Source organism: Tachypleus tridentatus, chromosome 8 (genome assembly GCF_004210375.1).
Source record: "Tachypleus tridentatus isolate NWPU-2018 chromosome 8, ASM421037v1, whole genome shotgun sequence".
In the NCBI taxonomy this organism is placed as follows: Eukaryota; Metazoa; Arthropoda; class Merostomata; order Xiphosura; family Limulidae; genus Tachypleus; species Tachypleus tridentatus.
Genome location: NC_134832.1, coordinates 87669778 through 87685706, shown reverse-complemented (window position 1 = coordinate 87685706; position 15929 = coordinate 87669778). Strand labels below are relative to the sequence as shown.

Here is a 15929-nt window from a genome sequence, read left to right as displayed (position 1 = left end):
AGATTCGTGGTAAAACGGCCCGGTTTGGCCAGGTGGTTAATGCACCCGTCTTGTAATCTGAAGATCGCAGGTTCGAATCTGCGTTACACCAAATATTCTCGTCCTTTAAGGCGTGGGAGCGTTATAATGGGACGGTGAATCCCACTATTCGTTAGTGAAAGAGTATTCAAAGAGTTATTAATAGTTTTCATAGTAACATTTAATGTAAATATTAATCTGTCTTTCTTATAAATCAAAAATGATGTGCCAAATCTACAGTCTGCCGCTGGTACAGCGGAAGCATTCAGACTTACAAGACGATAACGGGGTTCTCAAATCTCCCGGTAGACTCAAAAAATAAGCCGATGTGGTTTTGTTGTGAGGAAAACACATTTTTAGAGTTTAAGGTTGCTTCGGTAAGTATGAAAAAACAGAACCACAGTTATTAAAATGTTAATATTATTTTTAGCGAAAATGAAATTTATTAATATAATTCACGTTCAATTCAAATTTACATCTGATTTCATTTTGTGATAATCGGAAAGAAAATGCGTTAACAACTCGGCCCAACAAAACTTCTAATGTAGAAACGGCCAGGTAATGAGGGCGTTCGACCCTCTATACATCGGTAAAATAGTAAACAAGAGTTTGACATATGGTATTTCCCATAATGCACTTATTAATGTTTCGTTTGCGTTTATGGCATAAAATTCGTAAATTTATTCTGAAACTCGATGCAACGAAACGCTGAATACAAGAGCAAAAGTAGGCTGAAAAAAACATGGTGACAAAATATAATAGCATAAACAGCCTTAACTTCTATAATAAGTGAAGAGAGAACAGGCATGGAAGTGTTCGAAGTGGTGTCCTCACAACAACAGATACTGGCGATGGTTGTAAGAATAATAATAATAATAACTTTTCTTAAGAGAGAGCTGTTAAAACATCCGAAATAATGTCTCCAAAACAACAGCTGAAGAAATGGCACATTATACGACAGAAGGTTTAAAAATCCAGTTCAAGTCCTTCCTAAGTTTCAGACAGAGCCGTTCTTTATTTACAACTGTCAAATAGATGCAGACAACTATTAGCAGTAGTTACCACTCTTACGTAACTATTTTAACCGAATAACGACACTGATTAAGGTAGTTAAAACACCCTTCAGTTAAAAGTATGGAACGTATTCAGCGATACATTGTGCTCGAACATGGGGCCATCAATTAGTGAACACCAACACTAGACATTAAACAACACCTAGCATTTCTACCACGTATAGTAATTTGTAAGACCCGAAGAAATTTTACGTAACTTGTGGTCTTTTATGTCATGATGTAATTAGTATAGGTGTTTTCTTGTTGTAATATTTTCTTTTTACTAAAATTCACAAAAACCTCATTGCATATACTGCTTACTTCGCATATTATAATAAAACATATTCTTTAGATCTATTCCAAGTTGCATTGTGTCTCTGTGTTAGGAAATTCATATTCGTAGTCGTGTTTTAATTCCCGTCTCGTGTAAAATATACTCAAAATTAAACTAGCAAAACACTTCGTTTCAGTCAGAGCTTTAAAGTTGGTAAGATACCAAATGTATTTTAGTTTATGTAGAGTTTTCTCATTAAATTATTATAGACATATTTCTACAAAACAGATTATGTCTCTCAAACTTTTACATGAAAAGATGAAATGAATACAAACAAAGTATATCCATATTCACAACTTACAGGCATGATTTCTCTTAACATGTATCCACAAGGGCAGTTGATGTTATTTTGTGGTGCCAAATATACTAAATAAAAAATTAAATAAAATTGTAAAAAGTATCAACATAACCATCTTCATGAAAATATTTAAGGTGTTTTATTTGTGTTTGCACAGGAAGTTTTTATGACGATAGGTAAAATTCTCCATTTTTTTTCTGTTGAAGTATAAATTTACTTTTAAATCACAAGTAATGTTTACAAATCTAAATGATCAATTAGTTAAATGTATTGAGTTGGAATGTTTAAATCACACCACTACTAAATAACATTTATCAGTCTCATGTCTGCTTTATATCCACGGCCAACATCTTTGATTAATTTGAATATTTTCACCCAAATTAATACAAAAGACTAGAAACTATGTCTAAGAATTATGAAAAACATTCCAATAGAGTAACTTGGCCCGGCATTGCCAAGTGTGTTAAGGCGTTCGACTCGTAATCCGAGGGTCGCGGGTTCGAATCTCGGTCGCACCAAACATGCTCGCTCTCCCAGCCATGAGGGCGTTATAATGTGGCGGTCAATCCCACTATTCGTTGCTAAAAGAGTAGCCCAAGAGTTGGCGGTGGGTGGTGATGACTAGCTGCCTTCTCTCTAGTATTACACTGCTAAATTAGGGACGGCTAGCGCAGATAGCCCTCGAGCAGCTTTGCGCGAAATTCAAAAACAAAAACAAACTTATATCTGCTTTATAGTTACGGTCAAACTGTCCTTCATTTCAAATAATGTGTTAATACCAATACCAGCCGACTTTAGAATACATTTTTCTCAAGTGGGTTTTTACTCATCATGAATCAGTACAACGATTTCTTGCTGGTTTCATTTTCACAAATTTTCTTTCTACTATACAGTATTACATTAGAAATGGCTCCTATCAAGAACTCGTACAACCCAAATTAAAAGGACATCTGTATTAGTTTTACATTATGATTTTATTTCCTACAGATACAATCGTACCGCTTTAGCCTCTCCAATCGTAATTAACAGAAGCAGTGACTGAGGGTTTTTCGGTTGGAAACAAGTGGTGTAAAGAAACTGCTGTATTATTTCGTTTCTTGATATAATAGTACATGTTTTTTTCACATTTGTTAGAGATAAAATAAATTTTTCATACATTTGGGTTGGGTTTTGACTGCAAATATAATTAAGTAAAAATAATATTTCTTAATGTTAATTCCATAATAATATCTTACTTCTCTGTGTATAAGATGAAATATAAATATTTGTTAGGCTTCGTTGTACTTGATGAAATTTCTGAAATTCTTTTTCCTACGTTTAACGTTGCTTAGATACTACTCTATAGTATAATCAGTATTGACGTCATTACTTGTACGTCATTGTTGAATTCTACTTAGTAGATGTCCAATCACAGTCGTAGAAAATATGCCGGTAACAATACATATATGTTATTCTTTTTTTTAATGAGTGTTTTCCCACAAGACATTAAAAGAAAAAAATTTGATAAATATTAACAAAGAATTGGGAGTTCGAATCCAACCGTCACATAACATGCTCGCTCTTTTAGTCTTTCATTCATAAGGACGTTATAAAGTTTGGTAAATCCCATTTTAGTCCCTCAAGAGTACGAGCCAAGTACCTTAAGCACCAAGGTATGCCAGGTCTCTACGTACTAAAGAAAATTAGTGACGAAGGTATACGATTTTTATGTAGAATTTATATAATTGGAGAAGTTAGAGGCAACGAAAAGAATTGTAGATTATGGGAAATGGAAGCACTAGTTAGAGGATGAATAATTTATTAATATGAAAGGGATATATCAGATAACAATGCTTTTCAGGAAGATAGAAAGAGTGCTATTAGTATTAGAGTAAAAAATAACGAATTTACTTGTTATGAACCTATTATGTTGACAAACAAATTTCAGAATTTGGATTCTGCATATGAACTGTTGGAGAAAATGAAAACAAAAGGATCAGAGAAAGATATGGAAGTTGTAGGTGATTTATCGACAAGATATATGGTTAGAATAATCTGTTGGGTAAATGAGGACAAAATAATTAGATTATGCTATGTGGGAGAACAGGTGGAGAATATAACCAAGAATTAACTGTGTAAATGAAGTTATAAGTAGGTCACTAGGGTTAAATGTTAGGTTTAGGTTTTAATGAGTAAACGGTAAGGATGAGCAAACTGACTGGACTTGTATCGATCAAGTTCATAGGAAGAAGGGAGCTTTGGAATGGGTGGTTTACATTTAAATACTGTAGCAGCTGGCTTGTTTTCTAAGACTATTAACTCAGCTATAAAGGAGGTTTTACACTAAACTAAACAGTAGTGAGGGCCAGAAAGAACTTAACACAAAAAGAATAAGAGGAAATGAAAAATTTAGCATGGTAAGTTAGTACAGAAGTAGTAGAAAAGGATAGACTTTATTGTTACTGTTGTAATGCTAGGAGTATAAGAGAAAAAGTATATGATTTTGAAGCACTGGTATTGAAAATAAATTTGGAAAAATTAGTTTTTTGAAGGAGATGTTTCTAAATGATGTCCATAAATTTACAGAAAAAGATTCATTAGGAATTTTGAGTAATTCTTCTAAATTTTAATTCTAAGTTGAAAATTGGTAGACACTTTCAAAAGTTAGAGTTTACTAGGGATTGATTAAATATAACTGTTCTCATCTTTGTTCACAACTAATTATACAGTGAACATCATTTCATTTTTATTAAACTTTTTTGCTACTGTGTTGTCTTAATGGATTACACTGACTATGTTACGAGTTTTCATTCTTCTTCATGGTTTTCCTTTGTCTGTAAAGAAACAATGTGTGGATGATGCTTTCACTGAAGCTGCATTTTTCAAGAATTTAAAAAGACAATCATCTTTTTCTTTTACAGATCCTGCTGACCAGAGACAGTTAAAGGTCACATGTATGCTTTCCTGCAGGCATTTTAGAAATGGTCCTGTCTTAAATGAAGATTTATATGTAAGCATATCCAAACCTTTTTAACTACTTCAAAAGAATATTGAATATGTATGTCTGCATACTGTTCCATTGTATACAATGTCCCATGCTATTGGTTCCTTTTGAGTGCTTCTTGAAGTAAATTTTGATTTTGTGATCCTTTCATTATTTCAGCACTGGATTCCAGTTGTATGTGAATAGAACTTAACATTCAACATTTTCATGGACTGAAATGTATTTCTGATGGATACTTCCTTTCACACTTCTCACCCTTTCTTTAATGCATCATTTCTTGCTCTTATAATGATGGTTGAATACAGAGGGAGTGAGCTGTGCTATTAATGAGTCACACTTTATATAGTGGAGGATTTTCATGTACTTATTAGTATGCAGCAATGTCATGTATAAACATGAGCTTAGGTGACAGTCTTAAGGATGGTGGGAAGTGAAAACATTTGTATGAAGAGGGCAGAACTGAATGAGGAAATTATGTGTGACTGGTCACTTATTTGTCACCAATACAATTTCAGTGTATTTAAACAAATTGGAAAATGCTTACATTAAAATGAAATTCCTGTACCTCAAATTTGAAGGCATTTGATGCTCTGTATTGTGGAAATATTTTGGTTTTTCTAGCAGTGTAGAAAATAGATGAGCAAACCTTCACAAATATAAAAAAAATTGTGTAAGCAAATTGAAAAATATGTCAGTGAGATAGAAGTGGGATGGAATGAACATGTCTTTGTGCACAGACTGGCATTATGGGAAGGTGAATTTGCAGAAAGTGCAGAGAAAACCTGTGAAAGGAATTGTTAGTTTTATCTTTATTGTTGTAAATGTAACATTTTAATGTGTTTTTTTTTTTTGGCTGGGATGGTTGAACTGTGTTAAATTCAAGTAAATGACTTATTATTTATCACAAATGTACTTTTGTTAAAATGGTTGTGTATGTTGTTTGAAAAATATTTGTTTTATGTCATTTAATTAGAGATGTAGTACAGAATTTGTGTGTTGCAGTGTATTTGTCTTACTGTGGCTTATATATCATGATGTGATAAATAGAAAACTATAATAGATCTATGATCTGACATTAAATGCAAGTCTTTAATAGTCTTTTGTCAAAATATCAAAGATTGTTTGTTGTTACTCAATAATTGTGATGACCATTGATGCATATTACCCCCAAGTAAAACATATTTAACCGAAACTACTACAAATTTAAATATGCAAAATGATATATACAAATACACTTATGATAGTTATCTAATTATGATGTTGCATTAATTTCATTCTTGAAAGTTAAAAAGGCCTCATTTACTTAATTTGATATCAATATATTATACTTGTTGATAACAGAGTTCAAATCAGTTTATATATGATACGGCACGGCATGGCCAAGGGCATTAAGGCGTGCATGTGACTCGTAATCTGAGGGTAGTGGGTTCACATCCGCATTATAATGTGACAGTCAATCCCACTATTCGTTGGTAAAAGAGTAGCCAAAGAGTTGGCGGTGGGTGATGATCACTAGCTGCCTTCACTCTAGTCTTACACTGCTAAATTAGGGACAGCTAGTACAGATAGCCCTTGAGTAGCTTTGTGCAAAATTCCAAAACAAACAAACAAACAAATTTATAATATACATAGGTATATATATAACAAGCTTACACTTAGTTGTAATGTTATTTGTAAAACTATTCTGCAATATTTGTAGTGCTTATTTCTGTAGCCTAACATAAAGAAACAACAACATTTCAGCAAATATTGAACATTTCCATTATTACTTGTTTTTGCATTGAAGTTTTTGAAGTTATATTTATTTTAGTATAAAAAAACAAAATGTTTGATACTCAAAAGAACCTTGTTTTCTACAGTAATAGAGAGTGCGCTAGCCTTGGTTTTATAAGCACTGACAACTGTGTTTTAATGCTAAACTACCAATATTTTTATGCAAACATAGACCTTTTAATTAAATATAAACCATAAGGTAAATTTTAAAATTAAAATCTAATCATTCTGATAAAACGTATTCTCAAGTTTTATACAAATACATGTTTGCTATGGTTGAATAAAACACAACAAAAAATGCCATTTGTATGATGTATTTAGTTAAAGATAAATATTTTTAGCTTTGTTACTTTAGTATTTGTCCTTTAGCAGCATTAGAAGTGAAAGACAAATTTCCATGAAATGGTTATAATTTAATGACAAGTAGTAAATTGAATGATAGCTTGGTTCATATTTATTTTAAGACTTAAAAGTTTGTTACTTACAAAAGTTAGGATTCTTTTCTTTTGTTATATGCATATAGATGATTGTTATTAAATAAATTATGTTATATTAACTCCCATTACAGAAGTTTTAATAGTTGTTGATGTTTTGAATTGGATATTAGGATTTCAAAATTATTATGGAAGAAGCTCATTAAAATATCAAATATCTACTCATAACCCTATAAAATTAACAAAAATTGAGTGCTAAAACTTGCTGTAAAGTCTGTCTTAAGACCTCGTTCACAGTTAAAAGAAGAAAAATATATGTGTGTATATAAATAAGATCTACGCTAAATATTTTCACAAAATATTTTTACAATGTGAAATTATTTTTCAAATTTTGTTTTAATTCGACTGTTTCCTCATCATATCAGTCAGTTCATCTTATATTGGTGTTGCAAATCATATACTAGAAAATTAATTTCTTGTTTGTGTTAGGATATGCCCTAATATTTCATATTAAATCGTAGACAAAGTGTTAACTTTGTCTTTACCAAAGTAGTATTAACATTTTTAATGTTTGTTCTTAGAAGGGGGGGGGGATAAATGAAGTTAATGCAGTTGATCTGGCATTGGGGTTTTAAATAATATAATGCAAGATTAGTTTGCTGTTTGTGTTATTTTATTACATGCAGTATTACTGTTATTTTGCATGAAGTGGTTGGCTCTGTTCTACATTTTCTACCTTAGAGCCAGGACTTATGGCCTCTTGCTTTTGTAACTTACTTTTTTCAACTTGTTGTGTGTTTGGAAGATTTTGTTCAGCATTTCCAAGAGCTTGCTTTTACTTCTTGTTATTCAGATGAGTATCAGATGACTTTACCTTCAGACCTCACCACCTTTAACTTATTATATTTGTCTTAAACATCCTGACATTTTTCTGTTTCCATACAAGATATCAAGATTTGTGCAGCTTCTTTTCTGTGGTATTTTAATGTTGAATCTTGTTTTCATCCACAAGCTCTATCAGTAAAATCACATTTACATGAAATATGACTAGATAAGATGTTTCAGGATTATATCTGTACTGTATTGTTATGTCAAACCACAGTATTACTTTTCAGCCACAGTTTTGAATAGTGAACTATTTTACTGAAGAATTTTTGTAAATCTCCACTTTTTCTGGTATATGTAATTAGAATATATTAAACAATCAAAATTTGTAATTCTGTTTTTCTCTCTTTACTGTTGTTACAGTGTTAAGTTGTATATTCTTCATTGAGTAAATTTCTGGGGGTTATTTTAGCTCCAAGAATAAAGCAACTTTCTCAATAAAACTCCCCATGAATCATTAAGTTAGGAATTTTCTGTTCATCTCAAAGTATAGGTTCTTATTTTTTAAGAAACTATCATTCATTAAGAATACAATTAACAAACTCTTGTTACTTTTATGGTTTGTTTTCTTTATTTGAAGACTCATTATTACACATTTCATTTCTCATCATGTGCTACAAGACCATAAAAGGGTAAGAGTTACTAATAGAGAAGAGCTTTGGAAATGACTAAAAACAAAGTTTAGTTATTACTCGATAAAGATTATCAACTAGTTACATGAGGAATAATGTATGGTTCTGGGATAATGTGATTAAATGTAACTTCTATACATATGGACAACATAATTGAATCTTGTTTTGATCCACAAGTTCTATCAGTAAATTTACATTTACATGAAATGTGACAAAAAATTGTATTGACTGGATAAGATCTTTGAGGGTTATATCTGTTCTTTATTGTTAACTCAAACCACAGTACTACTTTGCAGTCACAATTTTGAATAGTGAGCTATTTATTTAAAGATTTTATGTACTTCAAATTTGTTCTACTTTGTTAAAAAAAGATTTCTATCATGTCTGGACTTTGACTCACACTCTGTAAGAAAAACTACTGAATAAATAAGCAAGGTGGTCTTGTGTTGAATGAGCAATGAACTTTTTTTGTCACCTTCACTTCAAAGTACTTGCTGTAGTGATCCAAAACTTTGTAGATAAGATAACATATAACTCCCCACTAATCATTATGTTAGGAATTTTCTGTTCATCTCAAAATATTGGTTCTTATTTGATAAGAAAGTGGCATCCGTTAAGAATACAATTAACAAACTCTTGTTTCTTTTATGGTTTGTTTTTTATTATTTGAAGACTCATTATTACATATTTCATTTCTCATCATATGCTGGAAGACCATAAAAGGGCAAGGGCTTCTAACAGAGAACAGCTTTAAAAATGACTAAAAGCAAAGTTTAGATATCATTGGATAATGCAGGTTATCAGTTATTTACATGAGAAATAATTTATGGTTCTGTGATAATGAGATTTAATGTAACTTCTGTACTTACGAACATCATAATATGTGTAAAGTTTAAAAGACATAGACACAAGTCACAATTTTAGAAGTTTATTATAGTATTTTTAGATATTGTTTTCATTCATGTAAATGTTTTCACAAAGCACATTTTTTTTTACTTTTTAGAGAGTACCATTCAACATTGTATTATGTATTTGATGTCAGTTATTAAATATGTTTTTATTTTATCCTTTATAACTGATTTAGAAACATTTCATGGTAAATAAAAGTAAGTAACAGATGCAATATATATGGTGGTATTTACAAATTACAGTATGCATTTGAAAGGCTGTGCAAATACAATGTGGAAATTATACAATGACAAAAAAGAAACCTTATTTTTCACATGAGCATTGCCATGTGCTTTAATATGTTAATCTAAGTAAAACAGATATCATCAATATGCAGATATATCTTTGTAATTCATCTGGTTTTTTTTGCATAACACATTTATGTTTTACTAAAAGCTTGCTCTGATTCTTGTACTTACATATGATAGATTTTGAATTTTATTTAGTATTCCTTTCTCAATATTGGGTCAGTCGAATTAATGAGTTACATGCATGCTGGATTCAGTTGTATTTGGTCACAAATTATGGCAATTTTTGTGCGTGAGAAGACCTTATACAAGCCTTTTTATGTTTTGAGAGTGTACAGTAGCAATAGTAAAATATCCAATTGGGTCAAATGTAACTCAAATCCATAAGTATTGAACATTATTGTTAAATGTATCATATTCAAGTGTCACAAATAAATAAAAGAAGTTTTAATTTGTATAGAAACAAAATATACATAAATTAATTAGAACCAAGAATATCGTTAGCAAAAATATTGTTAAGTAAATTGTTGTTCTTTTTTATATACAAGTCTGTTTTATATATATATATATTTTGGAGTGAAAACAACAGGTATCCTGTATTCATATTTATGATTGGCCTTCCTGCTCCTTTGTTGTTTTTTTTAACTTGCAGTCAATGTTTTATTCCCTTCAGTGTGGATTCCTGTACTTCCTGTAATGGGACCTTCCATGGAAGGTTCTGTTCTTTCAGTTTACCTCCTCTGGGATCTAAATATCCACTCACGTATTTGCCGTGCATGGCAACCCATGAAGGGGAGGAAATAATCCTGGTGGTTGAGGTGTCCAACCCAAACACACCACTTTGGACTTGAATTCCTGAAGTTGGGCAGCCTTTGGTTGTCCTTCCTTGGATCGATCGGCTGGTTCACTTGGGCTAGGGTCAACCAAGTACCAGTGTTGGAAGTTCCCAACAGGAGTTGTGTACATTGTGTCTGATGCTGGTGTTTGGGTATAGTGCTCACGAAACCCTGACGTTGGTGCAGTATCCTTGCTTGACATTGTAGTGCGTCCCCTCGTAGGGATCCACGGTGGGTGGGGTCAGTGGGCACCAAAATTTCCTATTTTCTTATGGACCCTCCAAACAAAAATTAAATTAAAATAGTAAAAAAAGCAGTCAATAGGTAAACGTCTTGACGTTTCTGAAGAGCAATCTTCAACATCTGTACTACCTGTTGTACGTCATTTTTTATCCTACATTCACTTTCAGAGCAAACTTTCGGGCAAATGTCCCGCTTTTTTATTCAAAAGGGACTGGAGGGACTCGCTGACTCTCTAAAGTTAGAAAGGAAGCTTCGATCTGGTGACATATTAGTGGAAACATCCACATCTCAACACAGTGAAATCCACTTGAATTTAAAGGCAATTGGGGATATACCTATTGAGGTTACACCTCATGCTACTTTTAATTTATCACGAGAGCTTATTCTTGAGAGGGATTTGAAGAACATTTCCGAGCCAGAAATTCTCGCTGGTTTCTCCACTCAAGGGGTTTCTGCAGTGAGGCGTGTCTCCACTCGCAAAGATGAAGTTACATTGGCGACCAATATCTTCATTCTGACATTTACATCACTGCACCTGCCACCTTCAAAGCAAGTTATCTTAACTGCATGGTGCGGCCGTACATTCAAAACCCTCTTCAATGTTTCCAGTGTCATATGTTTGTTCACTCAAAGATGTCATGTCGTGGTTCCCTGACATGTGCTCATTGTGCTGGCAAGGACCACGATGCCTGTAAGTGTGAAACGGACCCACATTGTGTCAATTGCAATGGCTTTCACTCGCCGTACTTTCGTTCTTGCCCTAAATGGTTGAAATAAAAAGAAGTGCAGCATTTGAAAACGATTCATAACATTACTTATCCTGAGGCTCGAAAATCCACCACTTTCTTTCAGATATATATTGCTGCTGCACTTCGTTCTACAACTACAGTGGGAGAACAGAAAGATCTCTCTGTGTCTCCAGGAAAATCGTTCTCAAAACAGATGAAAAGCCTTTTGGCCTCCATGGTTATAAAAGTTGATCAATGAATTCCTACACCCATCTTTGTCCCATACATACATTCCAACAAACCCCAAAATCCACGGCCTTTAGTTCTGGGTTCAGGCATTTCTTCAGATGAATCTTCTTCTTCCACCCAAAGATGCAAAACAATCATTCGTTCGCGTCCTCAGTCACTGAAATCCCCATCCAACAACAAAGACCTGCCCAATCGCTCCAGGGCAGAATCCATGGAGGTCGATAGACCTCCCTCGACTAAGGACAGTAAGGAAAAAGACGAAGTCGTAAACAGAAGGGTTCTCCAGCCAATTCGTCTACACGTCATTAAAAATGGGCATCTTGATACAATAGAACTGTCGAGGCTTACGTTCTAATCTGGATGACATCAAAACACTGATTGCTTCCTGCTATCCTGTATTCCTTTTCTTTTAGGAAACATTTCTGAAACCTGCCGATACAGTCATCTTACAGCAGTTTTCTTTGTACAGAATGACAGTCTGTGCGATGGATGAGTGCATGGAGAGGTGGCACTGTTAGTTTATCAGCATGTACCCACCATGTACTTGTCACTCAACACTCCCTTTCAAGCGGTAGTCATCCGTGTTTCCTTGGGTCATACCATCACTGTTTGTTCTCTCTACCTGTCACCTGGAGAGACATATGATACAAACCTTAATGCTCTCATTGGACATTTGTGATCTCCTTTTTTAATCCTGGGGTACTTTAATGGACATCATCCCCTCTGGGGAAATGCTGTGATAGATAGGAGGGTTCTCTCTGTAGAGCATATGCTCTTTCATTACAATCTTTCTCTTTTTAATATGGTTTTTTTACTTATTTTCACGCACCTAGTCAGTCCTTTACTGCTACTGATCTCTCAGTTTGCTCCCCTTCATTATTCTTCCATTTTTCATGGAGGGTTGGCAAAATCCTCGAGTCAGTGATCATTTTCTATAATTTTGAGAGATTGACGGTTGTCGATGCCACTCAACCCGCATACCTCAGTGGAAGCTGGATTAGGCATACTGGCCCACTGTCACTGCTCTCGCAGAACTTGATCCTGCCATCGTCTATCAGCCATCAGTAAACGACTGTGTGGCAGCAGTAACTGACTGTATTATACAAGCAGCTGCTCGATGCATTCCTAAAACCTCGACAAGTTTTCCACTACATCCTCGTCCGTAGTGGAAACCTGCCTGCCACATGGCACAGAAAGCTTAAAAAACGGGCCTGGGATACTTTCTGTAGATATCCCAAACAGCATCACTTTCCAGCGGAACCGTGCACATGCTCGGTGGGTAAGACGTCAAAACCAGGAGGAATTTTTGATTAAGTTCACAACTGGTATATTTTCTACCACCAGTTCCAAAGTCATATGGGACAAGACTACTGTCCAGTTGCTTTCACGAGCTATCTCTGTGAGACCTTGGAGAGGATGGTTAATGCTCGTCTTGTTTGGTTTCTCGCATCAAACAACCTCCTCTCGCCCACCCAGTGTGGTTTCTGACGACAGCACTTCACCATGGACCACCTGATTCGACTTTAAACGTCAATCAGAGAAGCCTTTCTCAATCGACATCTTGTATCAATATTCTTTGACATTGAGAAGGCTTATGACACAAGATGGAGGTATGGCATTTTGCCGGACCTCCATATATATGGGTTATGTGGCCATTTGCACATTTTTATTAATTTTTTTAATGAACAGGAGATTACAAGTTCGTGTGTATTCGACACTTTCCCATTCTTTTCTACAGGAATTTAAAGTCCCCCAGGGCCGTGTTTTGAGTGTCACACTTTTCAGTATAAAAAATTAATGCCATCACTGAACAACGCCCTCTCACTGTTGCAAACGGGCTCTGTGTCGACGACTTTCTCATCTCATGTCAGTCGTTAAACGTGAAGTATGTTTAGCGGCAGCTACAGACTGCCCTCAGTCGTTTACTGAAGTGGACTAGAGGATATGGCTTTAATTTCTTTCTCTCTCTAAAACCGTTTGCATGCACTTTTGCTGCCAACAGGGTATTCATTCTCATCTTGAACTCTGTATCAGTGAAGTTGAGCTGCCTGAGGTCCCTGAGACCAAGTTCTTGGGGCTTATTTTTGACCCGAAGCTAACCTTTATACCACACGTTAAGCAGCTACGGGTCAAATGTACAACAGCACTGAACATTCTACGTGTCCTCTCTACCGCCACTTAGGGAGCGGATCAATGTTTAATGCTAAAAATGTATCATGCTCTTATTCGATCGAAACTCGAATATGTATCACTGGTCTATGGCTCTGGCAGATCCTCGGCCTTAAAGATGCTGGATCCCATTCATCATCAAGTACTTTGGCTCTGCACCGGGGTTTTTTGCACCTCCCCATTTCAGAGCTTATACATAAAGTCTCATGAACCTTCTTTGCACCTCTGCCGTTTGCAACTGTCTTTACTTCAAAAGTTCGTTCCCTATCAAAGCATCCCACCTGGGATTCTTAGATTCTGGGATTGTGTCCTCGGTGGGCCATACTTCTTCAGAACAAAGGATCTGCCATTGCTCCTTTTGGCCTTTGTATCCGGGCGCAGTTCGATGAATTTGGTCTGTTTTTGTATGACATTGCTGTATCCTCTTGTTAGCCCAACCTATCATGGCTTCTTACAGTCACCAAATGTGACCTATCTTTAAGTCATCTGAGAAAAGCAGTCACTCCCGATTGGAAATACTGTCTGTTATTTGCTGAACATCGTTCGAACCAGGGCCTGGCATGGCCTAGCGCGTAAGGCGTGTGACTCGTAATCCGAAGGTCGCGGGTTCGCGTCCGCGTCGCGCTAAACATGCTCGCCCTCCCAGCCGTAGGGGCGTTATAATGTAACGGTCAATCCCACTATTCGTTGGTAAAAGAGTAGCCCAAGAGTTGGCGGTGGGTGGTGATGACTAGCTGCCTTCCCTCTAGTCTTACATTGCAAAATTAGGGACGGCTAGCACAAATAGCCCTCGAGTAGCTTTGTGCGAAATTCCGACAAACAAACAATCATTCGAACCATCTTTCATTTCTTATTTGTGCAGATAATTCGAAATCAGGTGACTGGGTGGGCTTTGCCATGGTTTATTGTGAATAATCATTAACAATTTGCTACACGTCTTTTATTACTTTACTTTTTTGAACTCCGAACTAGGAGTCAAAAGGCTAACTTTAGGTGACTGACTGTGGTTCTTGTACTTACCTTTTAGTCTTCCTGGCGGGTTATGATAATTACCATTATGCTACAGAAAGTCCTTTACGACTTCCGTTTCTGTAGTTTCTCTCTTAATGTTGTAGACTAGATGTCAACATTGGTTTTATGCTGTTTATGTTTTTAAGCTCTGTTTTGTTTGATCTTAATTTCCTTTTATGAATTTTACTACATTTTCTTTACTTTTACCTTTTTAAGAGTTGTTTGGCGCACATAGCCAAGCTGCCTTGTACCATTAAACACTAAATCAACCAACCAATCAATGTTTTATTAGAAAAGGTTTTTTTTTTTTTTTTTTTGTTTTTGAATTTCGCACAAAGCTACTCGAGGGCTATCTGCGCTTAGCCGTCCGTAATTTAGCAGTGTAAGACTAGAGGGAAGGCAGCTAGTCATCACCACCTACCGCCAACTCTTGGGCTATTCTTAGAATGACCTAATTGTTTGAAATTGTGTGCTAATTTGTAGCTGAGAGACAAGTAAAGGGGTTTTGAGCACCTACAGTTTCTTTTTCTTTGGCATTTTATATTTTACAAATGCTGTCATTTTTGCATTTGTATGAGTTTTGAAGAGAAAGAAATGTCTTGTTTTAGATTATCAATGAGTTTTGGAAGACTAACCTCAAAACCATGTAAAATTACTCATTATATTTTAGAGCGAGGTAGAAAATTAGTCAGTTACAGAGAAATATATTTTAAACACAGCATAAGATGTATGATTGTGATTGTGTTTCAATTCAGTAATAATTTTCTTTCTCTGTTCAGGCAAATAATAATGTTTATAGTTTTCAATTTTACTTAGTTAAAGCCCTACAAAACAGGAAATCATACCCCACATTCACACTGACTTATCAAATCCTGTTTTCCAGAATTGCCATAAATTATTTCTGTGTTTAATACTGTATTTTTATATTCAATAGGAAGTAAGGTTCTAATCTATCAAATTACATAAATTGTTTTCTGTAAGAGAATTGTCTATTTTCACTTGAAATTCAAACTTTATTCCCATGCAAACACATCAATAAGCTGAGCTTAATTTATTAGCAACATTTATTACTACTCTTATAAAGTAGT

At 34.7% G+C, this 15929-nt stretch overlaps 1 protein-coding gene across 8 annotated transcripts in view; it reads left to right on the top strand.

Moving 5' to 3' along the window:
* The first annotated feature begins 3113 nt into the window (after positions 1-3113).
* The window catches only part of LOC143222868 (chymotrypsin inhibitor-like), a 30267-nt gene continuing 17451 nt past the window's right edge, over positions 3114-15929 (top strand). Inside the window, exons 1-3 of one of the 8 annotated variants that reach the window (XR_013012547.1) lie at positions 3114-3396; positions 4603-4691; positions 4845-7717. Coding sequence is in view for 3 of the 8 variants with exons in the window: in XM_076449983.1 (XP_076306098.1) it covers positions 3609-3702; positions 4603-4691; positions 4845-4871 (210 nt within the window). In the remaining 5 variants the exon portion in view is untranslated. The other 7 variants (XM_076449983.1, XR_013012548.1, XR_013012545.1 and 4 more) reach the window with 7 other exon arrangements.